General features: G+C 44.8%; 1 protein-coding gene across 1 annotated transcript in view; it reads right to left on the bottom strand.

The window, feature by feature from the left end:
- IQGAP1 (IQ motif containing GTPase activating protein 1) overlaps positions 1-26483 on the bottom strand; it is a 446185-nt gene that overhangs the window by 361740 nt on the left and 57962 nt on the right. Inside the window, exon 2 of the mRNA XM_086958211.1 lies at positions 16815-16914. Coding sequence (XP_086814337.1) covers positions 16815-16914 — 100 coding nt within the window. The remainder of the gene's footprint in view (positions 1-16814; positions 16915-26483) is intronic.

Genomic DNA, 26483 nt, shown 5'->3' with positions numbered 1-26483 from the left:
ACTCAACTGATGGATTACCCAAAAAGATTAACCACAAAATTGACGGAGGAATACATTAGAAAATTGACTAGTTTCCAACAAAATTTAGACCCAGAGATAGCTTGGAGCCAGAAGTTTGCATGGTTTGAAGAAAACAATCAAGCAGGCAGCTCTATGCTTGTCCGTCAATATAAAGAAAACAAATATAGTGGGCAAAAATCAGCAAGGAGGTGGTAGACTGCAAGCTGCTTGGTGTGACTCCGCATGTAGGGAGAAAAAAAGGCTACTAAAGAGAGAGGAAAGAAAGATGAAGTTCAGATATAATCAGGATGTTTACAACAATTTATTAAAATTAAGGAAGTAATATAAAATGCTTGTGAGAAGTAAAAAAAGACGCTTCAAAGAAAAATGCTGGATTTCCTTACTAGAAACCATAGAAAGAAAAAATATTAAAGGGTTTTGGAGGCTGATTCAAGATGCATCGGGTCGATCCCAAGGAAACATGAGTTGTGAAGTCAACGAGGCATCTTGGGAGGAGCATTTAAATCAATTATATAAATCTAAAAATTAGGGCGCAATTAGTGGGGTGAAAACGTTGAGGCGACAAGTAGTAAATAGCCTACTTCCCCTATGCTCGTTTGAAAATGTAAAGGATACTATTAAGAATTTAAATTTAACCCATGCGGCAGGGCCTGATAATTTACCTGCCGTAATAATAAAAACTGAGTTAAAATGGTGGGCCCAATTTTCCTCAAAAATGTTCACAGCAGTGTTGACCACAGGTATAATCCCAAATTCTTGGAGGGGAGCCGTAATCAGGCCGATACATAAGAAAGGGGATAGAAAGGACCCTAAGAACTATAGATTAATTAATCTTTTAGATATTGGTGCTAAAGTGTTCTCTAAAATAATCCTGGGTAAACTGAAGGAATGGGTCGATTTAAAGGCAATTGTCCTGGTAGAACAAGGAGGGTTCAAAGAGGGGCACTCAACACTTGATCATTGTTTTGCCCTGTGGGCCGTGGCAAGGAAGACAGTAGAACAGCAGGGCAGATTATACTGCTGTTTCGTTGATTTCCGGGGGGCATTTGACTTAGTAGATAGAGAATGCTTATGGGAGACGCTAAAAAGATATAATATCCCCATAGACATCCTAGAAGTAATTCAAAGTCTGCATAATGAAAATTGGGCACAAGTTATTAAAGATACAGCAGGAGGTTTAACCCAAGGGATAAGAATCAATAATGGGCTAAGACAGGGATGTGTTTTTGCCCCACTATTATTTTCTAGGTTTCTTGCTGACTTACCGAAATTATTAATAACTGAAAGAGGAGCAAGCCCTAAGGTAGATGGAAAGCATCTGTCTTGCCTACTATAGGCAGACGACTTAGTTATTTTAGACCAAACGGAAATAGGGCTGCAAAGAAAGCTAAATGTTCTAAATGTTTTTGAGACTTATTGCTTATCCCAAAAAATAACAGTAAATATGGAAAAAACAAAAATATTGTGCTTTGGAAAGAAAAAAACATGAATATAGTTGGGCTCTGGGCCATACAAAATTAGAAGTTGTAAACTAATATAAATATTTAGGTGTATGGTTTGACAGAGCTTTAAACTGGAATATGCACCTTAAGGCCCCAAAAACAAAAGGTTTAGCAGGCATTTGTGGGTTGAAAAAATTCAATAGTGTCTATGGAGACTTATCTCATTGACCATAGCTGAAAGCATTTAAGCTATGATTCCCCCGCAAATGCAGTATGGGGGGGAAATCCTGTGCTTGGAGGGGAAATGTGCCTGGGAGAAGGAGGAAGGAAAATGCTTAAAATCTCTTCTATCCATTCCTAGCTCCTCAAAGATACAGACTATTAGGATAGAACTAGACTGGCCAGCATGGAATATACAAGTTCAGGTAAATCTTTGCAGATTTTGGAAAAGGTTGGGAGCTGGAGAAGTGGAGAAAGTGTCGAGTTGGTGTAGGAGGGAGATCCAACAAAGTGAATTGAAGAGGGCAATAGCTACCAGAAATAAACTGTACTCTATTCGTGAAACCTTGAAAGCAAAAATTGACCCAGAATCATTGTATATTGACGAAGGGAAGAGTGCCCTAAAAAACTTGGGAAATGAAAAATCCAGACAGATCGATATGGAGAGTACTTGAAGCAAAAAAAGTCTGTGCAATTTATGATAAAAACCTGGAGTAACGATAATTCATACCCGTATTTAGATACTGTACCGGATCATAGGATGAGATTGGAATTATTAAAAGTGAGAATAAGTATTAATCCCGCCCGTTCAAATGTGAAAGTAAAAAATATACTAATGGATAACTATGGTAAATGTACATGTGGGCTAGATTTAAAATGTACAAGCGTTCATTTTGTAATGGATTGCCCAAAATTGATATTAGTACGGCAGATGATTTTAAGGCCACTCTTTTTAAAATATGGAATAAGCACAAGGTTGCAAGCAATTGAGCTACTTACGGATATGTAGAGCTTAGAGAGTGCAATCGCCTTGGCGAAATTTATACACGTAGCCAAAAGATTTCTTATGGAACAATGATATAAAATAAATTGATAGAAATAGAATGTCTGTAATCATTTTATGTATTGTAATTTTTAGGTATTTCACTGTGACGTATAGTGTGTTATTACAAAAATAGGTTTTTATGAGAACATAATGAAATTGGTTTTTAGGCTTTTACGAATTTTTAATAATTATATTTTTATTCTGTGATCTGATGAATATGTAGTTTAAAGGCCAAACGGTCATAATAAACTCATTTTTTGATTGATTGATTGATAAACTGGCTCCTCCTTTTCTACACAGACTAGAAGGAGGAAACAGAAAGATGGATAGTGGTCATATATCTCCCGTCACCCCCTGCCTTATGACAGAGCAATAAATAACTGGGTTTTGGATACAGTTTTGGCACCATCTAAATTTAAAAAAACAGACATATAGGCAAAGTACAAGAACCCAAAATATCTTTTCAGGCAAAAGGCTAGCAATGCAGAATAACAACCATTAGCTCCCATCTCATGGAAGAGGTCGATTCTCGACAGTGCTCATATGAAAAAATGCAAACTACTTTTGAGACACCAAAATCAGGGGAAGGAAATGATATGGCTGGTGATAATGGTCCCAGAGCTTTTAATTAGACACTGAAGGATATACCTGACAGCCATTGCTCCATTTTGACCTCTCTGTGTTACTAATTTCTTTACTTAACAGCCATCATCCTACCACCATGAGTTCCATTTGTCCTCCAGTAACACCCTCTCATGTTCGAAACACTGCTACAATAATCAAAAAATTGGGACACAATAGAAATAAATAAGGAATATGGGGAAGAAAGTTTAAAAAAATTACAGGGGGATGGAAACCGCTATCCGAGTCATGTGATGCACTTCATTAAAATGTGATTAGAAAAAAATATTGTCAAACAAATTCAATGTAGAGCATAAATGTAACATGACGGTTTCAGATGAGTATTTCTGAACTTATTGAAGTATATCTGGAACAAAGATTAATGGGAAAAGCTTTCTAGTCCCTTGTACATAGGGCACAATCACAGCCTTATCCACAGGCGCAGCTTCATGGCCACGCACTCCTTAACATTTCACTCATTTCTACCACTGAAAAGAGAGAATTTGAAAGCGCAGGTTAGTCTGACACCCAAAATTAGTCGCGCCACTGAGATACTACACCTAGAAGGAGGAGCGCTGATAAAAAACTACAGAAAGTACAGTGAAATGTCAAGGCATATGGAGTTCCTGAAGTTGTGTGTGCGTGTATCAATAAAACTCACTGGCTTCCAAGCAAGCATAACTTGTTTGCTTGCTTTCATCTCATTCCTGCTCACTATTTGAACCAAAAGCCAATGTCTGTGTTTAACCCTCAAATAAATAAATAATCCTGCAGTCCACCAACAAATACAATGACCATGAAAATGTAAATCGTCAATGTGGTAATCCTACAACATCGAGATATCCTCCAAATATGTATCTTATTGCAGCTGGAGATACATTTAAATGGATAATCACTTCTCTTGGCACAGACATCTACATATCCTTGTCGCACAAGGTTATGCCTCCATCTGAAGTATTTATAAAGTAAACCTACCAGTGCTACAGAGTGTACTTGTACTCTGAAGCATCCCATTAATGAAAGATACACAGTCTCTTTCAGAATCATGGTCAAGTGACGGATGCAAGAGGCCTGTCTGCCTATCGAGGACTCCTGGAGAAGGCAAATGCCAGTCATCGAAGAGTGGAGCTCTAGGTTTCACAGGCAGCCATATCTCGATGACACACTACCAATTTGTTCCCCATGCACACTACAAATTTGTTGACCACAAGATACTGTTTCCTAGCAACAATTTTTTGAGCAGAACTAGGCGAGGAAATCAACAGCTGCAGAGACTGAGTCACTTCCCCTGCCTCTGATGTTGTCACTACGACTTCATCTTCATTTGCAAGGGTTTCCTACCATGACCCTACTTTACAATCTGCTCCAACAACAGGTCACCTGGCTGAGCCCACTTCACCTGTGATATTTGCCGGATTATTTACTGCTTGTCGTACTGTTGTGCCGCTTGTCTTGATTCACTACAATGTAAGCCCCCAGATGCCTTTTTTCTTTCTTCTCGGATTTACATCGTTTTGTACCAAGATTTTTTTCCCTTGGCTTTCAATGGGGTCCTGGGGGGGGGGGGCCGACCGAAGGGAGGCCTTCCCCGCCCGGGGGAATTTGGGGGCCGGGGAAAGGGGGGGAACAGGGGGTAGAATTAGCGCCGCCCGGGGACAGGCTTAGATTTGGTAGCTTTTGGGCTGGGGGGCGGGGCTTGGAGGGGCTTCCTGTGGGCTGGGCCGGGGTCCCGCCCGGCCACGCGGCAGAGACACCATTTTAAGTGAGGTGTCTCGGCCGCCGGGCGGGGGGTGGCGTCTTGAACATTTTTCTTTTGTTGGGACTATTTCTGGACGGTATTTGGCCTGGACTTTGTGTGGGAGGAAATGCCTTGCTGCGACGGGGCGCGGACTGTCCACGGACATCGCTGGTGTGTGGCAGGGCTCGATTTACCGTGGGGGACGCCGCTCTAGCAAAGGCGATCTGCCGCACTGGACTGATAGTTACGGGTTTTCCCGACTGGCCGGACACTTCACTGGAGCAGGAACTGGCCGGACACGTCGCTGGAGGCCGGAAGAGCTCGGGTGAGCAGCATGCGGCTCCATGCGGCCGAGCGGATGGGCCTGTTCTGCCTGGTGCGGGCGGTCAGGCTCCCACGTGGGACTGGGTGAGTCCTGCTGCCCCTACCCGATGGGTCCGTGCGGCCGCCGGGGTTTAATGGGCCCCAAAGGATAAATACCTCTGAATACTTGACTGCAAGGTTGCTTTCTCTGTTTAAATCACTGTGATGCTTAATAATAAACCAAACGCACTACTGTTTGAAATAAATAATAAGAAGGGCAGGGGAGTAGAAAGACGGAGGCGCTTCGTGGGGTGCTTTCTGCTTTACCTGCTTACGGGGTTTCTCTTCAGTTTATCTGCATAGCATTGGGGGTGGATTGTGAGGTACTGTGGGTTTCACAGCTCGAAGCAGGTTAAAGCGCACATAAAATGTCGCATTAGGCAAAAGGTTTTAACGTTTGTATTGTGGCATAAGGGGTTATCTCAGGTTTTGGGAACATACACAGGTGGCCTTTATTTAGACGGCGCATGAGAGTCAGTGAATGTAAACCAGGGTATCACCTCAGATAGCATGGATTACACTATAGAAACCAGCATCACAGTTTACTTCCGATATCAATAGCACCGTCGGGAGACTGGACACGGAATTTCTGACGTTCCTAATAAGGGGCGAGACTGACAGTACGTTGTTCACTTGCCTTTCAGTTAGCGGCATCCATTTCATTTACGGTTTTACAGCTCGAATCAGGTTGAAACGCACATTAAATGTCAACATTCTGTATTAGGATTTAAAGTTTGTGTTAGAGTATAAATGCTTCGGCTGGAATGACAACACGCAGTGTTAATATAGGTAAAACATCAAAATGCGTGCTGTGAACTTTAAACATGCCGTGAAGAAAATTTATCGAGTATTATTTTATGCCAATGTAGCATCGCGGAGTAATGATGGTTGCGTGTGTTCGCCACTGTGCATGCCTTTTATTTCTATCTTCGTTTGCTCTATTCTTTTCTTGGTTTATCTCCGAGTCGTGTTCTGTCTGCTTTTACTAGCCAAATTGGACAATGTTACTGGTGGATCTCTATCAGGACACACGAGGCCTGATTTATTGATGGTTTCTTTTCCCGTTTCGTGCCTTGCCAAATTGAGAAATAATGCATTGTTTCCAAACTAACTGAGTCTGGCAGAACTAGGACAAGCAAGCGGATAGTGTTTCCCCCTTCAATTGATTTCTGCAATTTACTGTAATTTTATTTGTACTACTTCGAAGTGCGTCATGGGACAGTGGGCCCAGATCCGCGCTAGATTAGGACTCTTTGCCAACAGCAAAATCGATAGCAATGAGAAATGTTAACTTTTCACTACTTTTCGACAGTTCTCATGATATTATTTTTGAAACACATATAAAGTGATGTTTCCGGTGTTGACTCTGTAAATTGAACACTCGACCGGTACTGAGAGAGGGCCAATTCCAGACGTACCGTTTACCCCTTCCCCTCCCTCGCGCCTGCTTCTACCTTTTTCTGTGGTTGGTGTTCATTGTGCCCGTCAACCATGCATAATTTTATCCCCTGAGCGTGATTGTTTTCCCTCTGATGGGACGCCGGGTTTCCAAATGTGGCTAGTGGGAGCTACGGGTCGGATTAGCTACGGGTGGGCATGGGGCCTGGCGCGGGCACGGTAGCGCCGGCGGCGGAGTTTTTACTCTTTCCGGCCTAGTATCGCTTTGACGGGGGGGGGGTGCTTTTCTTAGTGCTGGAATTTGGGCGGAAGGTTGTACATCGGCTACGCCATTTGATAGACATTGCTGATCGATCATCCACTGCCTTGTAGTGCCACGTGGGGTATGGTAATGACTTTTACATGGCGCTTATTACCCCTGGCGAGGTGCCGGAGCGCCTTTCAGTGGATAGATTGCTACCCCTGCACCTATCAAGGTTTAGTGTGGTGACATATGACTGACATTGCTGGTGGCTAGGTTGGAGAGTCTTGGGTTTCGGGGGGCCGCGGAAGGATGGGGGAGGGACAGAAGTTTTGCGTTTAGGTAGCGCGAGTACAGTCTGTTTCACACGAGGGCCATCCAGGATCTATTTGAAAGGCGACTCTTGATACATTGGTGCTACACGGCTTTCTCTTTAGTGCAATGCAGAGTTGCCTCTGGCCCCTCCGTTTCAGTGGGATATAGTTTACTCTGGGCCCAGGTTGCTGTTTCGGCGTTTGGTTTAGGATCCCGAGCGCTACATGATATTCATACTTTTCTTTACTGTTTCCATATTGCTGATCTTTTCTGTGCAAAGGTGCATTGCGGAGTACCATGCCGATATCTTCTGTCGGACCATGTCATTAGGGTCACAAGGAGGCAAGCGCATAGAGTTTGTGGTAGTGACATTTTCCACAAGTGAAGGCCTGGAGTGCAAGACCTGACAAAAATATCTGCAGGTGCACTCGTGAGTACGGCAACCAAAATTAACGTTCCATGGGCCGCGGGCGTTTCGAGTCGCGCGTGGGTGGAAGGTACGTTTTCCCATTTTATTAGTAGGAAACTGGGTGGCGAGCTCATGTAATGGGTATGAGTGTCAATTGACGCGGTTGAAGTCCTAGAGGGCACAACCTCTCCGAATAGCTGCAGTGGCAATGGCGGATACGGCAAACAAGATTAGCGTTTCGATGGGCCGCGGGCGTTTCGGTTTGCGCGGGAGGGGTACTTTCGTTGCAGTGGGCTTCTTCCTGGCGGACAGGCTCTGGGGGTGACGCACTGTGTGGAGGACTTCTTTCTGGGCAGAGAGGGAGCACGGTCCCAGGTCGGTGTGGTCATTCTCCGTGGTGAGCTCGACTCCGTGGCCAGGGAGCACGCCCGCCGGCGGCAAGGGGGGTCGCAACGCGCAGTGGGGTCTGACGCCGAACGGTGCCGCTGCCATGTCGGGGGCTGCGGGGTAGGGTAGGGGACGGGGTGGAAGGAGCTCGGCAGGGGTTTCTTCCTGGCGGACGGGCGCAGGTGTGGGACACGCATCCGGAGGGTTCCTCTCTGGTGTACCGGCCGGCATCGGCGGACTGCCCGCAGGCGCTAAGCGGCTTCTCAGAGGGGGCACGGCCCCGTTAGTGCGGCATACCTGTAGGGAGCCCGATTCCGCGGTCGGGAAGCACGCCCCGGGGGGTGACGTCGACTGAGGGCATGGCCCTGTACAGTTAGTGTCGGAGGGCATGGCCCTATGCAGGGGTGATGGAGGACATGGCTACGCAGCGGTGGCGGAGGGCATGCTTTCTGCAGTGGTGAGGGGGGGGGCATGGCCCCATGCATGGGTAACGGAGGGCATGGCCCTTGGCGTGGGTGACGGAAGGCTTGGCCCTATGCATTGGATACAGAGGGCATGGCCCTATACGTCGGTGTTGGGGGGCATGGCCCTATACGGGCATTGGATACGGAGGACATGGCCCTATACGTCGGTGACGGGGGGCAGGGCCCTATACGTCGGTGACGGAGGGCATGGCCTATACGCTGGTGACGGAGGGCAGGGCCCTATGCGTTGGTGGCGGAGGGCATGGCCCATACTTGGTGACGGAGGGCATGGCCCGATACAGTGGTGACGGAGGGCATGGCCCGGTACATTGGTGACGGAGGGCATGGCCCTGGACGTTGTCGCGGAGAGCATGACCCTAGGCCTTGGGTCGGAGGGCATGGCCCTGTGGGGAGGGGGAAGACCTGCGGTGGTTTGAAGGCATGGATGGACGGCGCGGGGCTGGAGGGGGGTCCGCGGCGCGCCTTATAGTTAGGGGGTGGTCCTGCCGACGGGGTCCTGCGGCACGTCCCGGGTTAGGGGAGGGGGAGTCCTGGGGGGGGGTCGAGGACCGTTAGCACGTCCCTCGAGTGGCGTTTCTTCCTAATATATGGGGGAAGAGCAGGAGAACTGTTTGGATTATCGGGGGGTAGGTCAAGCACAATAAAGTATTTAGCCAGGTGGAGAGGCAAATTGACGTTATGCTAATTGTTATTGTTGTGGATTGTGGGAATCAGTTAGGGGAGGGGGTGGGGGTGAGGCAGGAAATTACATATGCATGAGGTTTAGATTGTGCGGCGCAGGCCAAGGATGTTATTGTGTAGAATGCACCTGCTTCCAATAAAGCGGCCTTTATCACACTTACATTGAGCCTCGGGTCGGTGCTTTCTTCCCCCCCCCCCCTTTCGCAATGGGCCCCAATGGGGTCCTGGGGGGGGGGGCCGACCGAAGGGAGGCCTTCCCCGCCCGGGGGAATTTGGGGGCCGGGGAAAGGGGGGGAACAGGGGGTAGAATTAGCGCCGCCCGGGGACAGGCTTAGATTTGGTAGCTTTTGGGCTGGGGGGCGGGGCTTGGAGGGGCTTCCTGTGGGCTGGGCCGGGGTCCCGCCCGGCCACGCGGCAGAGACACCATTTTAAGTGAGGTGTCTCGGCCGCCGGGCGGGGGGTGGCGTCTTGAACATTTTTCCCTCCCTCCCTCCCTGGGTCATGATTCGGGGGGGGGGGCCCATGGGCTGGCATCGCTACTTACGGGGGTAGGCCTTTTGCGGGGACCGTGGGGTATCGGGGATCTTGGGCAGGCTTTGTTGGAGGCTGGTGCAAACAGGGGGGTTTGGATAGGGTGGGGGGGGGGGTTTCCTTGTCGCTGGAGCAGGTGTGGGGATGCATTCTGTATGTAGGGGCGTTTCTTCCTAATATATGGGGGAAGAGCAGGAGAACTGTTTGGATTATCGGGGGGTAGGTCAAGCACAATAAAGTATTTAGCCAGGTGGAGAGGCAAATTGACGTTATGCTAATTGTTATTGTTGTGGATTGTGGGAATCAGTTAGGGGAGGGGGTGGGGGTGAGGCAGGAAATTACATATGCATGAGGTTTAGATTGTGCGGCGCAGGCCAAGGATGTTATTGTGTAGAATGCACCTGCTTCCAATAAAGCGGCCTTTATCACACTTACATTGAGCCTCGGGTCGGTGCTTTCTTCCCCCCCCCCCCTTTCGCAATGGGCCCCAAATACCTTTTGCTAACATACCGTGAAAATGTCATCAGCTTCACCCATCGTCCCCGTTCAGCACTAATCAATTCATGTAATTAAAGTTATAAATATATTTTCCACTTCTGCTGCAAGACTGCATATCATCCAAATCTTTTTGATTTCGATTTCATTCCACTGGAGTTGCTCTGCTACAGAGTCAAAGAAACGCATGGTGTGCTTGTTTTGTTATAAGAACATAAAAAGGGGTCTCTAAACTCTTTTTTAGGTAAATAAACACTGGTGTGTTGATAGTGCAACTCTATCAATGGAGTCGTGGTAATGATCAATTTGTGTTTTCTTTTATGAGGGAAACACAATTTTCAATCGTACCTGTCCTTTCCACCAATGAACTCTCCATCTTACGCACTATCGACCATAAACTGTGAGCCAGCCCTTTCTCCTTTTTTTTTACCCCACAATCATACCTGAAGAACTATTCACGTACTGCTATCTTTATGTTGCAAGTCACCTTCCTGTATGCTCAACGATTTCCCTGCAATAATTCTGAGAATATGGTTGCTTTATGTACAAAGTCAATCATCTTTCCAGCCCGACCTTTCTTCTTTGTATGCACAACACCCAGCCTCTCAGTTTCACTGACTTCATTAAAGTAGTCGGTCCATATTGCATACAAAAACGCATTACCCATCTAGGCAGGTGGGATTTTTTTTTACCTGTGTGACATGACAAGGTGGAGTAGTACTACACAAGCAAATCCTACGATGCCACCCTGAGCATTAGAATTTGCACTGCGGTCCTTTCTACCAGTCAACTTCACAAGCCCGACCAGCCCATCAGCGCTGAAATGTTGAGACTTATGTTGCAGTGCACAAATGTTGATAGTGTGGTACTGATTTCCAAAGGTTGATGGGGTCCCCGATCTCAGGGTCCTCCATTTCACACTATACAGAATAAGAGCAGAAAAGGGCAGTTCTTTTTAACACAATCCCTACATTTCTTGGGTACATGTAATCATGAGAGATATGTGGCCTGCCAGAGTTGAACTCAGTTCTACATTCTTTGACACCTTGTAAATAACATGCGCCGGTGGAGGGGAGACCTCAATAATCCGATTACAGAATTGATAGAACCCATCACCCCCTTTCGTCACATACTTCTGCAATGGTTGGTTATCTTTATTGGAAACCTTTTATTCATCTGGCAGTTGCCTTCTGTTATTGCCAGCACCTACTTAAGCTTGGCATCAAAACTAACTATATCCCTGTATATCAGTCTACATCACAAAATATATGCACTGCTTGACCTCTGCACGACCCGGTGATACTAGCCTGTGTCCCCTCGGTTCGTGTTTGCTTTCTCAGAAAGCAGTGCCTTCTGACTATTGCTGTATTCTAATTTTATGGACTCAGTCAGGCGACCAAATTGTAACTAGTTCTCTCTGACTTCTAGGGATAAACATCTCCTCCCTCAACCCCTTCAACCCATTACCATTTTGTTCTGTCCTTGAAGGGCTTATTATAAATAGCTGTTTAAATGCGAGTCAAAGATACATTCATATGTTTGTCAGAAAATACCTCATGGCAATTCCTCTAGGCAGCTTATGGCGACTCTACATCCAATAAAAGCTAGGACTTCAAAAAGTACTCAAAGACTGAATACACCTGTAAGCACTATAGATATAGTGTTCACTAGCACGGTGCAACTGTTTATCACCCTTTGAAAAAGCATCTTATTATAGGAAAGAGGTCAAAGTGCAGACGTCTAAAATCCATGTCTTATCATCCCTCCTCAAAAAGAATCGAATGAATCCACAACTAAGCACTGCGATGCCTTTTTAATATTTTTTCATTTGTGACCAAAAGTAGGCAAGATAGTATAGTACAATAGCTTTCGGTATAGAATAGGTCTTCCACTGAAGGGAACGGCGGGTCCTGAAAGCTACTGCATTATTAGGTCTCGCCTACGACGAACGTGCTGAAAGCGCGTTCTCGCAGCGCGAACTATAGTCGACGTCTCAGCAGTCTGAGAAGGACGAAGGGAGACAAGACCTGGCCGCGCATCGCTGCGCGCGGCCAGGTCTTGTCTCCACAGCATGGCATGGCAGACCGGATCGCGTCGCGCGCCTCTCTGGAATGCAGGGGGAGTCTGCAGAGAGGCGCGCAGCGCTGATAAACAGGCTGACTGAGACTGACCCGGGGAGGGAAATGAACACATTGTGCGAGGTTCCTGCCTTCATTTCTTGCAGCAAATTCCCGTCATACAACTGAGCACTGCGGACTGTGCTGCGCGATCTTTTAAGCAGACAGAATTATTTTGTGGATTTTCCGTTCCAGTTTGATACCAGCCTTGCGCGTGATTAATCCCAGAGGACGCATTGGCGACATTCATGTAGCGCTCTCAACACAATTACGGGGCTGCGAAGCGCACTACCTGGCTGCTTGCGCACCACATTTTGGCCGAGTGTGCAGTTATCAGGAAAACACAACCGCGCGAAGAAGGCTGGCTCTTTTAACTCATGTTTGTGTTAATGTTGAGTAAATGTTAAAATTTTCTGAGCGACATCTTGCGTAACTAGTTGGAGGCGTAACATTTTATGGAACTCAAAGGATACTGACATTAAACAGCTGGTTTTTTAGGGTCATGGTTTAAGTGCCAGCTGAACTGTGAGGTGCTGCCTACACCGTCTCCGAATGTTCTGGGGAGGCGTGGAGGCCGCGCTGTCTGTGTCTGCACCGAGTGAGCTACCTGCGCCTCTGGGCGCGAGCGTTAGATAACATCCCCCTTAATAGAAACATCTCTGCGCACCCCCCCCACCCCCCAAGGCCTCACGCATTTTACCACTGAATTGCAAGGATTCACGTAAAGGGCTCCTTATACCACCGCCTGCAGTTAGGACGGATTATATTGAAATGTGCTTATACAGATCTTGGAAGGGAAAATATATAGGTTTAGGTATTTACTATCCTACAGTACTGGTCTGTAGTTTCCCATTAAGCATAAACCCACACAGAGAAGTGTTGGTAATCGAGCTTTCAAATTTAAGAAATAGAGGTATCCCGCTAGCTGACAGTACCTGCCAGTTTAAAAGATACCAGCCCAATCAAGAACTGAGCACGAACCTTGATTCCGTGCAACTATTTAAATGTACATTCCTTGGTTTTCGATCAGTTATTCACTACATCACAATAAATGTAGTTTGCAATGTGGCCATGAGAGACTCGTTATGCATCTCCCATTTTGTGATAATTAATTATTTTTTGCCACGACGAGAGTCAATATATAAAAACAGGCGGATGATTCCTGATTAATTTACAAACATGCTGACTGCTTTAATGATTAAATTAATATCAAACACATCTCAAGGTTCAATTAAAAATAAGAGAATGTCAATAAAATGTAAGCAAAGTGAAGATGTTGTATAAGCCTTTGATACAACCCACAGGAAAAGTGGCCTGTTTTGACCATAACCCTGCCGCGTGGGTTTTATTTCCTGAAAAATCTTAACTCTCGGGTTCGATTTGCTGCCATATCTTGACTCTCGTTTTCTCCAGAAAGCAGCACATAGCTGCGACCACAAGTACATCTCAATGCCCATGCCAGAACAGAAGACCGTATGTAACTCACTCTTTAGCATAAAGGACAATTCATTCCCATGACATCAATGCTGCACGGTGTTTCGGAGCTACCGTTGTACTCGAAGCATCTCATCTACTGCTCCCGATACTAGCAGCAAATTCTGTTCGTACGTACAAAAGCATGACGTAATGCTACTATTTGTACCCACAAGTTCCTTTCTTGACCATCCCGTGTTATTTCCGAGAGTTTACATTCATGTCCTAGAAGGGTGTGAGCCCGAGTGCACAAGTCACCAACGGAACCCACTGTGCATGGTTTCAGGACTCTCAGCTTATGAACTGCAAGAAACAAAAGGATCACTGTGACAAAAGCTGTGAGCCGCTGAACTATCCACATGCATTTTAATTTGGTGATTGGCGTGGTACACATTCTTATCAGCAGGGATATTAACCCTCTGCGCTATTTCATCACAAGTAGAACCTGCCACTAGATAAAACTCTTAATTTCAGCAGGAACATTAACCCCTTAAGTGCTGCTGACGGCCAATGGTCGTCAGCAGCGCTACCTCCCCAGTGCTGCGCACGACCATTGAACGTCCATTCAGCACTAGTTCTAATGGACAGCGCAGCACTGGGGAGAAATGTTTACACGCAGCTAAGGTGTTAATCACCAGAGTTATTTTGAGTATTTTGAGATTTTTATTGTTGTCTAAACACGGTGCCCCCCTCAACCTTCCCATGAGGTCAGCACCAAGTGCAGCTGCACTGGGCGCACCTGCGTAGAGGTGGCTTTGCCCTTGTGGCGCTTCAATGTTTATTATTCTGGATGTCTCTGGGGCGTAAAAGAAAAATTTTATTACATCGCAACACCTCGCAAGTTGCGTTTTAAATTATTTTGTATCCTCTTTACGGTTTGTGGCATATTGAATTTTACATTGTCCACACACAGACAACACCACTGCCATACACACACGGACACCACCACTGCCATACACACATGGACACCACCACTGCCATACACACACGGACACCACCACTGCCATGCACACACAGACACCACCACTGCCATGCACAGACACCACCACTGCCATGCACACACGCACACCACCACTGCCATACACACACGGACACCACCACTGCCATGCACACACAGACACCACCACTGCCATGCACACACAGACACCACCACTGCCATGCACACACAGACACCACCACTGCCATGCACACACGCACACCACCACTGCTGTGCACACACGGACACCACCTCATTCTGCATGAGCTGCGCCTCTTGCCCCGTTATGATGTCTCAGGGGCGTAAAAGAAACATTTTATTACATCGCAGCACCTCGCAAGTTGTGTTTTTAAATTATTTTTTATCCTCGTTACGGTTTGTGGCATATTGAATTTTACATTGTCTGTTATTTTATTAACCTATGCCCTGTCCCGTTCCCCCCCCCCCCACTTCAAATAAGGCATACATTCTACAACATATCACTCTGCACTTCTAGTCAATGACCACAAGTGTTTAACACAGACTGTTTTGACAGCACAGTTACAAAAATGTTCAGCTGCTACGAAACTAAAAATAAACATAGTTGAGTGCATATTAATTCCCATTCTTGTTTACATGTTAACACATGACATGAGGTGTGTTTTTTGAAGAAAAATGTAGGCTGCAATTCGATTTACATGAACAGTATTGTACACCAATTTGATGAAAGATTAACACACTCCCGTCTTCAGTAGAGTATGTTCCTTTCTTTGGTCAAACATTGTTCCTGTGCTAGGCAAGGTCCTGCGAGGAAGAAATGACCGAATAGTCCACGGTGCATGCCTGCAATATCACAACCACAACAGGCTAGTCACTCTTCTCAGACAGACTCCCTTTTCCATGAGAGGAAACATTTCCCCCTCACTATATACACTTCCGGTGCTGCGGTAACACTGGTAGTATTCAGTGTCTTAAACAGAGACCCCTTTCACTGCCGGCTCTGCGCACCCTCACTGCGGTGCTATTCATCCACCAAAAGAAAATCAAAGCCATGTGACCATAAAACACTCCCAGTGCAACCGAGAACACACGTGACTGCTCCTGGCTGAAGTCATCTTTTTTGGGTGCTAATCCGGTTCAGTGGAGAGAATTAAGGGGCATGTAACTACTATCACAGCCGTGTTCATGCTCCACCACTACTTTAGGCTAGCAGGCTATCGCACACATGGTTTTGACACCACAGGATAAGACCAAAGTGTCCAGTTTTATGGCATCAACTTGACTTTAGGAGGGTGCCCTCAAACAAGAAAACAGGCTTTATTTCAACCTGGACAAGCAATTGTAGGAAAACACAACGTGATAAAGTATGCATGACCTGGCATCACTAAGGATTAAAATTTAAAACATGATATGTTTATTTTTCTTCTGTGTTTCATAAAGTGTGTATGGAAAATCTCAACTGATTTGATCGCACATCAGTTCATTCTTGAAATCACAAATTGTGGCACTGAATTTTTTCCCCAAAATATTATCCGTGGTCACTGACATAGCGACGTCTTAGAGATGCCGTGAAACTAATAACGCATTACTCAGCCATTAGTGACCTGATTCACAAACCTTTTTCTGCGAGTAGTGCTGTCCTACCACAACTGTGGGTGAGACTTACTCTTGAAATTCCAAGCGCAAGATAATCCTTGCGGAAGAAAACCTTGGGAATCAGGCCCTTAACAGGACAATATTGGCACCAAATAGGAGTTCGATATGCTAGACAAGGCATTTTTTAGCATTACCAATCACGGTGCCACAACTGACCCATGTCCAGTGAACTTAGGATTGGCATATTATCCACACCCTGGAGTATATTTCATAATTGAATTTCATGATTATCTTAAAAATAAAAATCAACATTTCAACCCATAATACATCAGCAAAATGGGTACAAGCAACGCTGTACGACGGTGGAATGGGACCTCTCCAGGGCCTGTCCGCTATATGTGGACACACAAGGCTTGCATCGCTCTCTGCTCTATGGCCTAATACACAAGGCACATAGCTACACTGAATTTCGCCACCACAAAAGGACTGTTTGCTGCTCACCTCTTTGCTTCCTCCAAATGGCAGAGATATTCATAGGCCACATTCTGCCGTCTTCTCTCGTCCATCTCCTCCGCCGTTAGTCTTTCATTATCCAGGACAGCTGCAAAGAGACAACGGCAGTCTGGTTAGAAACCAGGCCTTGCACAAGATTCACAATCATAGCTGGATGTAGCCTGGCATACAGTGAGTGAGAGTGACCTCACAGTAAGTACGTGTGATTTAAAATGTTTTTATGGTCTCTCCATACAGGGCCATGATCGTGCATCTAAAATACTGACAACTTGGGTTTTTATGCAACACGTAATAGCACAGATTTGCAATTTCTAAGGCTTGCCAATCACAGCATTTCAAATTAATTCGACAAGGCACCCATACAATGATGCACTAGTGGCCGCTGCATGTTATAGCAGAAGGGCTCCTTTAAAAAGGACTGAAATATAATTATTTATTTCTACAATGCTGACAGAAGAATGGCATGGCTAACACAGGAAACATGTATTTGGTAAAACTAGAGACATCTGATGAAAATGGGTGGATGGTTACTGCAACATGCAAATGTGATTTTAGAGAAAAAACCTATTCTGAAGTATTTTGTGGCCTTTCAATAGTTGCAACTGTGTATTTTGAAAAATCTTGTTGGTCAACCCAATGTTAATGGAAAGCTATTATAGTGCTTTCTGGGTTGCACACATTTTATTCTTTTTAGGGTACCAGATTAACTTTACCATGTTGGACCACGTGGATGTATGTATATGTGCTGTACTGGCAGGCAGGCCATTTTAGTGCTAGTTGGCAGATTAACATTACATTTATTCATATTAAAGAAACCCTGAAAGAAGGGCATTCTCACAATATTTTCAACCGATTGACAAACCATTAAAAATACATAATGCTTTCCTCTTGCAAATTGTTGCAAGAATTAAATCAATTAACATAATCACGGACTATCTCTTCAATCAAACATTTAAGAATAAAGACATTTCAAGCATTGATTGTTCATGATCGATTTCAAATCAGGAAGACAAAGCAATACAATCTTCTCCTTTCAACCATAATCCTGCCCCATGCTTACTCAATACTACTTTTCGACATTTTACACTGCCTACATGAGCTTACACAGGGAAAACAAAGAAGCTTAGTTGGAGACTCACTCATGCCTACGGATGGCAAGCCATACTCTAGTAATAACAAAGTGTAAGAATGGCCCGGAGGTGTTTGCTGAATGTGTGGGAGCCTAAAGATTTAAATGCATATCAGAAACAGTGGGTGACGTTGGCGTATATGGTGGCTAAACGAAACATAGCCCAGCACTAGGGAGCCAGTCAGCTGCCCGAGTCTGAACTGAAACTTTATTTCGATTCGTAAAAACAGAATCATAAAAGTATAGCATAGTATTGTACAATTTAAGATACCCACAATGACTTCAGACCATTATAAATGTAGTCAATACATCATTTACAGGTTGCTTTAGGAAAGAACATATATATTAAAAAACAATTTTCCAATACAAATACAATGAATTATTATTAGTGCCAAACTATGAGCTAATTACATTTATGAGGGTCAATAGTCCATAACAATAGTTAATTAATATCGGTTTCTAATACTGAGTGCTACTCTGATAAAACTAAGAATAGCATTGCATATTACTGGAGTTGATAATGAGAGTAAATGTTCATATCCTTCTTTAAAGTTTCGGAATCCAAGCAATAACAGAATTGGTCTAATAAATCTATACCTTGGATCTTTGTACAAGGAACAAAAAAGTATTAAATGAAGAGTGTTTTGAGAAGCTTGATTGTTACAAGCACACATGGGTAAACTCTCACACCAACCCACCTGTTGTGGGAATGCAAATAAAAAGTGTAATGTGTTCAAGCGAAACCTAGTTAAATAGAAACGCCATTGTGTCTGCCCTATATATGAAAGGTAAGGTTGCTGATACAGCTGCCCGAGTCACCAAATGGGCGGACGACCTTGACTGGTGCATGATTATAGAAAGAGCTGTTTATGTGGCCAAGGGTTGCCCCAAAAAGTGGGGTAAGATTTGGAACGCATGGAATAGTCATCGAGGGGATATTTGTGAACCACCTATGCCGATACTGGTGCCAGAGGCACCGCACTCTCCAAGCTCCCTGCATTAAATATTGGTGTATTTGATTCTGTACTTTGCCACGATGCCTCACGTGATTAGAAATGTAATGTGCGCACCTGAGCTGTATTTTTTCTGTCTGTAGTGTTCCTTTTTTAGTTTTCAATAAAAAGAATTAAAAAAAACACAAAGTGTAAGAAATTGGGTTGCTATTGGGGAGGAACACTCGGGCAAAAGGCACAATCCTTGTCAGGGTGAAAACAGAAGTCACAAAACCAACCTGTGCTTAACCCTCTGGAAGTTTAGCACAAAGCTCTCAGGCCTAACTTAGAAGTAATGTGTAAAGTATTTACGCAGTACACAACTAGTAAAAGTGACAATATAACACTGGAAGAATTCAAAAACCTATTTAGAAAAATCAATTATATCTTAATAAACAAAGTAATACCATAAAGACCAGTATCCAAACAGGATAGCTTTTAGCAAAAATAGCACCTAAAAATACAAAGCACCACTCACAGTCAGCTGGCTATGCTAAACTGGGGGAAAGTCACTAGTTCAGGCTGACCCCGAAGGAACGTGGGTCTGATGGAGTGATCAGGTTAGTCCCACTGGAGAGTTAGCTTCCAAGTCCGGCACGAAGAGTGAAAGGGGCCGCGAGGAGCAGGTAGAGCATCATGGATGGTTTTCGCTGTAGCGTAGAGAGTCGGTCGAGCATTGTGGATGGTTGTTGCTATAGCTTCGCGTTGGCAGTCACTGTAGGCTGTCATTGCGCTAGTGCGGTTCTCTCATTGCCGGTAGTCACTGGCAGTCGATGTCAATGAAAAGAGTAGATCTCACTGGAGCTTCATATTGGTGGTCATTACAGGCAGTAGGGTCTTGGTGCAAATGGGACATAAGAAGTCCACTCTTCAGGATTTTCACCTTCTCTTCAGGAGAATTGCACCTCAATGCCAGCTAAGGGTCCAGGACTTGGGAAGGCACATTGGATCAGGGTCTCACTACAGCAGAGGCCAGCCGGGCTCAGGCAGGTCCATTTGCAGCAGCTCAGCCGGGCATTTGCAGGGAAGCCTCTGAAGCTTGTTGTGTCTCTGTAGCTCACACAGGACGTCAGTCAAATGACACTTGAAGTCACTCTGGTTAGCCTGGGATTAAAGCAAACCAGTCTAGTCTTCCTTCTCAACCAGCAAAGCAGTCCTTCAAGCAGCAGGGAAGTCTTTCTTTAGTAACTTCTCCAGGACCAGGAGTGTTCTCGAGTGGCTTTGGAGATATAATATTTATACCTGGTGGCAGCTTTTGTGTCAGTGGAATCCATCTCCTATACCTAATTCTGGCACCATAACAAAAGCTAGTGACTGAGACCAGGGGGTGTCCCTTCCCTACCTGCATTTCAGGATCTCGTAAGATCTCTCAAACTAGTCGGCCCAGCTATATCCATACATCCATAACTAATGTTGTTAAACTACATCTGTAACCCATTCCTATCTCACACTCAAATGTTATCACAGCAGCTAAACAAACTGCTCATTTGATGTTACATTTGACCTCAAAGGGCATCGAGGAACAGATCCCCAATATGGCTCTTCATATATCTTCAACTTAGTTATCAAGGTTAAACTTAGACGAGAACAAGGTACTTCATAAGACACAAATTGGGTCAGTATTTCCAAATTTCTCATTCAAAAGAACATCATATTTGTATTAAAAAAAGAAAAAGCTGGATGACCATTAGGAATATTCCTGGGCTAATTAAGGTTGGCCTCTACCATGAAGGAAGCACCAGGAGACAATATTGGCAAAAATCATCCCAACACACTAGCAACTTTTGAAGAACATCCAATCGTGTTTCTGCCTGCTTACACTCAAGCAAAAAGGGTCCTGGTATAGTACACCAAAAAATAAAACATTTTTGTTTTCTTTAAAATTACCCTTCAGATTTCTGGGAGGATGAGAGACTTCAAGCGTTAAGAGTACACTGAAAGTCCACTCTTGTTATGTCGCATATCAGATTGTCTGCATAGCGCGACATTCGAACAGAAGCTGACGGCATCCCCCGCTATTAATCTGAGAACATACTAGAATAATGGCAGGTACTGCTAGCACTGGGAAGAATGCCAGCCCATCACAGCAAAACAAACGTGCAGAACACAGGATTTCCTCCATTCCAGCAGAACAGTCAGTGATTCATTTATTGAAGGAAAGTGTGGGACTGCACACACTCATTCTACGGTAAGTAATCATGGATTCTACTATGCTTTTGAATGAATGGCAAAACATGCCATGCCATCCTGAAATAGAGCAAAAACAACATTTAGTTGTTCTAAATTGGGTTCCTCGTAGATGGGAGTAGAAGCCCTGTTCAAGCAGTAACCACAATCCAAGTCACGGTAAGTCACAAACACACTCTAAATTAACCTGTGCTACCTAGTGGTAACTTGGCAAAGAGCAGTCAGGCTTAACATAAGAGGCAATGTGTGAGGTATTTGTGCATCACTTCAAATAGTAACAGTAAAAACATCAAGAAAAAATAATCCAAATCAGGTTAGAAATTAGAGCCTAATTTAATGGACAAAACAAGATCAAAACGAAAAAAATCCAATAAGTAAAAATTCATCACTCTGGTTCTAAAGAATAAACTGTAAAATAGTGCTTAAAAGCATAAACCGCCAACCAGGGATATCTGCTCACACTAGACTGGGTCAAAAGCAAACGTTCAAGGCGACCACGATGGAGTGCTGGTCAGATAGTCCCAGATTAGTCCAGCTGACGGTTAACTTCTCAAGATTTGTGCCATGAGTCCCATTCGCATGGCAGAAGTTCGCAAGGAGAGCATCGCTGGTCGGCGGGGCTCAAAGTGCAGGCCGGGGGTCGCAGACAGAGGAGCTGGAGCCTCGCAGTGGCAATCCACGCTGGTGGACGAAGCTTACTCTGCGAAGAGACGAACCTGTGGTGTCTCGTGCTGATTCTTCGAGCGAGCAGTGTGGTTACGGTGCAATTAGGTCCATTCACGAACAGCCCAAGAGCTTGATTTAAGAACCCCAAATCCACTTCCAAGCTCTATACGGGTTTGCATATGGACGGCAATATCAATGACCCTTCTAGTGTTTATATCCTGTATTGTATCACTCAACTAGTATTTATCAGAGAAAGTGGCTTGAATAGCCTCTATTTTATTTACAAATAAGTGACTGATCTCGTCATATTGAACTTGTGGGAGCGGAGTAATGGGGCCTATCGAGCTCTGGTCTGACAGATTATTAACAACTCTAAAAAGAGTTTTGTTCGCCGCAGAGATTTCATTAGAGTAGTAGTGCTGCACATTTTTTGATAGTCCTTTAAGGCCACCCTGTAAGTATGTTTTTCCTCCTGATTGTATGTTTTGAGCCATGTTCTTTCCAAGCCTTTACAAAGTTTTTTCAATTGACAGAGGGCATCATTATACCAAGGGGCCGGAGGAAAAACTCTGTGTTGTTCCCTACACAAGGTAGAGACCCAGGAATCTACTGTGGATGTAGACAGGTTGCTGCTATCCACATCAGCTTCCGCTACATTGCTTAGTGTTGGGCATGGGGTGTTTAAGCAATGAATTAAGCTCTGAAATAGCCCGTTTCGACCAATTCCTACCCATGGAATTCCTCTGTCCAGCACGAGTACCAGCCCCCGACAGAACCTGGACAGAAAACTGGACTTGCTGAGTGATCTGTCCAAGGCAAAGGAAGGGGTGAGTTGAACTGGATATTGCTAAAATTAGAGAAAAAAAAAATCTGGTCTAACAAGTGCCCATGAATCGGGAGCTTTGTGATCGACTGCATGTCAAGTGCCTCAAAATCCTCAGTCAAGGCTATACACATTTTAAATATCAAATCAAAGTGAATGTTCAAGTCACACAGAATGATAAAATTGGCGAATTTCAGAATGTGTGGTGTAAGGGCAACGGAGATACTCAAACTCCCGTTGGTAACATTACTAGGGGGGCAGTACACGATTTTAAAAATGTTTGTAAATTTAATAGAGGCTATTCAAGCCACTTTCTCTGATACTTCAAGCACCTGGCACAAGTGTTTTTCCTTCACCGGTATCAAGTGGACTGAACACTTTTGCCCCAATTTAGGTATCCGCTATCATCTCCTTGCTGTCCATCATTACGTTTGCCTCCCAACTTGACTTATGCCCCCCTTCTATATTGAGTAGGTTGGCCATGTTTACTATTGTGCATTTCACCCAGCTTTTGAATATTTCCCTCGCAGGTGGGATGGCGCCTTTAGCATGGAAGGGGCCTTTATTTACGCTTATTAAAAAAGCCCTGTCTCAATCAGCTTTTTAGACTAATTATAGGCCAATTTCTCTGCTGTCTACCTTAGCTTAGGTCTTGGAAAGGCACATAAACTGACAACTTACATCTTATGTAGAGCAGAACAAGATGTTGCATCCATCACAATCAGTAGTAGAGTGTGTTACAGTACTGAATTTGCTCCCTTTGGTGTCATGGAATACCTGCGGGCGAATTAGATTCTGGCAGTTTAGCGGCACGGATTCTATTAGATCCCAGTGCCACATTTGACACGGTCAGCAATATAGGTCAAAATCCCATATGTTACCCTCTGGGGTGCCTCAGGGGTTGACCCGGAGTTCTCTCCTGTTCAATTTATATGCAAGACCTCTTGCTGACACCGTGGCGGCAAATGGACTGACTCTTTTCTCATATGCCGACAACACACACATTGTGGTGTCCTTATCCACTAAGGACAATCAAACTGTGGAAGCTCTCAGCACCTGCTTAACCCAAGTTTCAGCTTGGATGAACATCAATTCGCTGAAACTAAATGGGGACAAAACAGAGGTCCTGTTAGACGTAACCATCTCCATCTCCGGAGTCACCATCTCTAGCCTTCTACTCTGGGCTCGACCCACTCTCCAATGCAGGCAGTAAAAATTCTTGGAGTATGGAGTCTTCAGATAAGGAAAGCAGAAGCCACATGTTTTGGGATTCTGAAGTGGCTGAAGAAAATCTTGCTGTGTCTACGAGCTATGGTTCAACGTACAGTAGTACAGACCTTGGCGATATCCAGAATGGATGAAGGCAACGTTCTTTAATTTGGTATGTCTAAATTCCTGCTCAAACAGCTCCAAATTGTACAAAACATGGCAGCCCTTATGCTTGTGTGTTCACCAGGCATACTTCTACATCCACTTTGCTTTGTTCCTTGCACTGGCTGCCTATTGAGTAGGGGGTTCAATTTTAGACATTAGGATACATGTACAAGTACCTTGCCAACAACACAGGGCCTCTCTCCTTAAGATCTTTGATATCAAAATACACTCTGAACCGCGCATTGCGCTCTGGCCAGCTAGATCTGGCCATGATTCCCAGGATCAGGAAATCAGGCCAGGGCGGGCGGTCTTTCACATATCTAGGACCTAGATGGTGGAATGGTCTGTCACTCTCACTGAGAGCATGCGGTTTTCTCATAGTATTTTGGAAGAAACTAAGACGTGGTTTTTTCCATCGGTAAAACTTGAAGGTCGGCAGAATCTTAATTTTAAGGTCTCTGATGGTCTTCGGTACAACTGTTAGAACAGTCCGAGTATTTGTTTTGGTAAGGAAGTCAGCGCTGGGAAACTTACAAGGTAGCCATGCGCTGTACAAGTCACTATAGCATAACATATGTGTAACAACTACGGGGAAACTAAAAAACAATTATGGCTAGATACAGTGGCGCAACTTTCTGCAAGAGACACACCCTCCGACACCATTCCGCACTTCTATCATTCATTTAGCCCATGGGGGATTAAAAGGGGATTGCTAATGAACTGTAAATACTCAAAAACATGTACCACATTTGTCTGTATATGTTTTCTGTCCTAAAATAATCGCCCGCCAGTCACACGCGCAGAAGGCACAAACACAATGTCTGCAGAGCACACACACGGTTCTGCTGTTTCCCTACCCGAGTTAAGAGGCGGTTGCAACAGAAGCAGAGGAGCAATCAAGTTCTTACACGAGGTTTTGGAACACAATCCTGGGAAAGCCGAGCAGTTTGCCTCGGGCAGTATCAGTCCAGCCTAGTGTGTATATGCGTGGGGGAAGGGTGGAGGGAGAGATACGATTACACAACAATGCCATAAAACGATATAAAGAGGAGAACCTTCCTTACGTTAACATGTAGGTGACTGGAGGTGTGAACGAGCCCAGGGAGCCTTAAAGCAGCAGACATCACTAACAACGCGTGGTAAAACATGTAGCGTGTAAAGCGCCTGTGCAACGTGCAAGTCACAAATAAAAATCCACTCAGCCTTCCACCCTTCAGACTTCGATAGAATTATTACTGGGATCAATAAATAGCCCTGTTAGTTATATCGATAGCTGATGCTACCGCTCACCATCCCCTGCATTATTACAAGAAACGTAATTCTCTAAATCTCAGACGTCAGTAAAATCAGAGTCAAACACTGAAATACACTTTCATTCCCTGTCGGAAAATAAACATGCATTAGGGATTTCGAAAAGCATTTTCGCTTATGCAACTGACAGCATTACAGAGTGACGTGCAATGGGTACATGCCACTTTATTTAGCAGCAATAACAGCAGTACATAGAATCGTGAAGGTAGGTGGCAAACAGAAATTCAAAGAGAGTTGTGATTGGGTTAAAATACACCGGTGAAAACAAGCCACCGCCTACATCTAAGTGAATAACATTTCTAGAGCTAATGTAATATACAGGGGTGAAAGGTACTATACAGCAGAGTGGGCAGTAATTACTCATTTCTTTCTAGCTACAATAGATGATATTTCAATCTTGTTCTGAAGCGCAGGGTAGAGAGGGAGTGGCTAGAATGCCTGCAGGGAAGAAGGCAAGGTCAGACATGGCCAGAAAATAGGCCCAGCACCAAAATACAAGTGGCCACCATTAGCGAATCAGATAGATATTTGGAAATCGGGGCAGTTTTAAACTTGTAAAGACAAGCTATATATTTGATTTGCAAGATAAGGGAAACTGTATCATTCAAGTTGGAGGTAATGCTCGTGGTAATACCTTGGAAATCACCGGTGATTATCAGCCCATCAGACCATAAAACAGGCCAAAAACCTTGCAAAAAGTCAGCCTGCACACTAACCTGTCAAACCAGTCTCCTGGCAACGCCCGAATCCCCTGTGAGCTAATCTGACCCTGGAGCCAGGTCCAGTGAAGAGGGACTGAAGATAAAAGAATAAGAATTTAGAGGTGACTAAGAGCAGCGTGATTGCGAGAAGGGGATTATGGTTGATATAGATCATGTTCCAGATAGACACAGAGATGAGTTCATATAGACGGGGTGGGGAAGAAAGGGGTCGCCAGCCTACACCTGTAAGACGTTTAAGGTAGAGGAGATGAGTGGAGCAGAATCCCTTGCTTTTAGTATCTATCCCCGAGATAAGCACTCTCTCTCAGGGATGTTGGTTCACTCCACCCCCCAACCCAGGTTACGTAGGTGATTTCAAGCATCCCTGGATCAAGTCTTAGCCCCCAAGCGTATCACCTATACAAAATTCACCATTTTAGGCGATTTTAACATACAACTGCAAAGGGCAGGTGA

Source organism: Lissotriton vulgaris, chromosome 2_1, assembly GCF_964263255.1.
Source record: "Lissotriton vulgaris chromosome 2_1, aLisVul1.2, whole genome shotgun sequence".
NCBI lineage: Eukaryota > Metazoa > Chordata > Amphibia > Caudata > Salamandridae > Lissotriton > Lissotriton vulgaris.
This window is presented reverse-complemented; position numbering and strand designations above follow the sequence as displayed.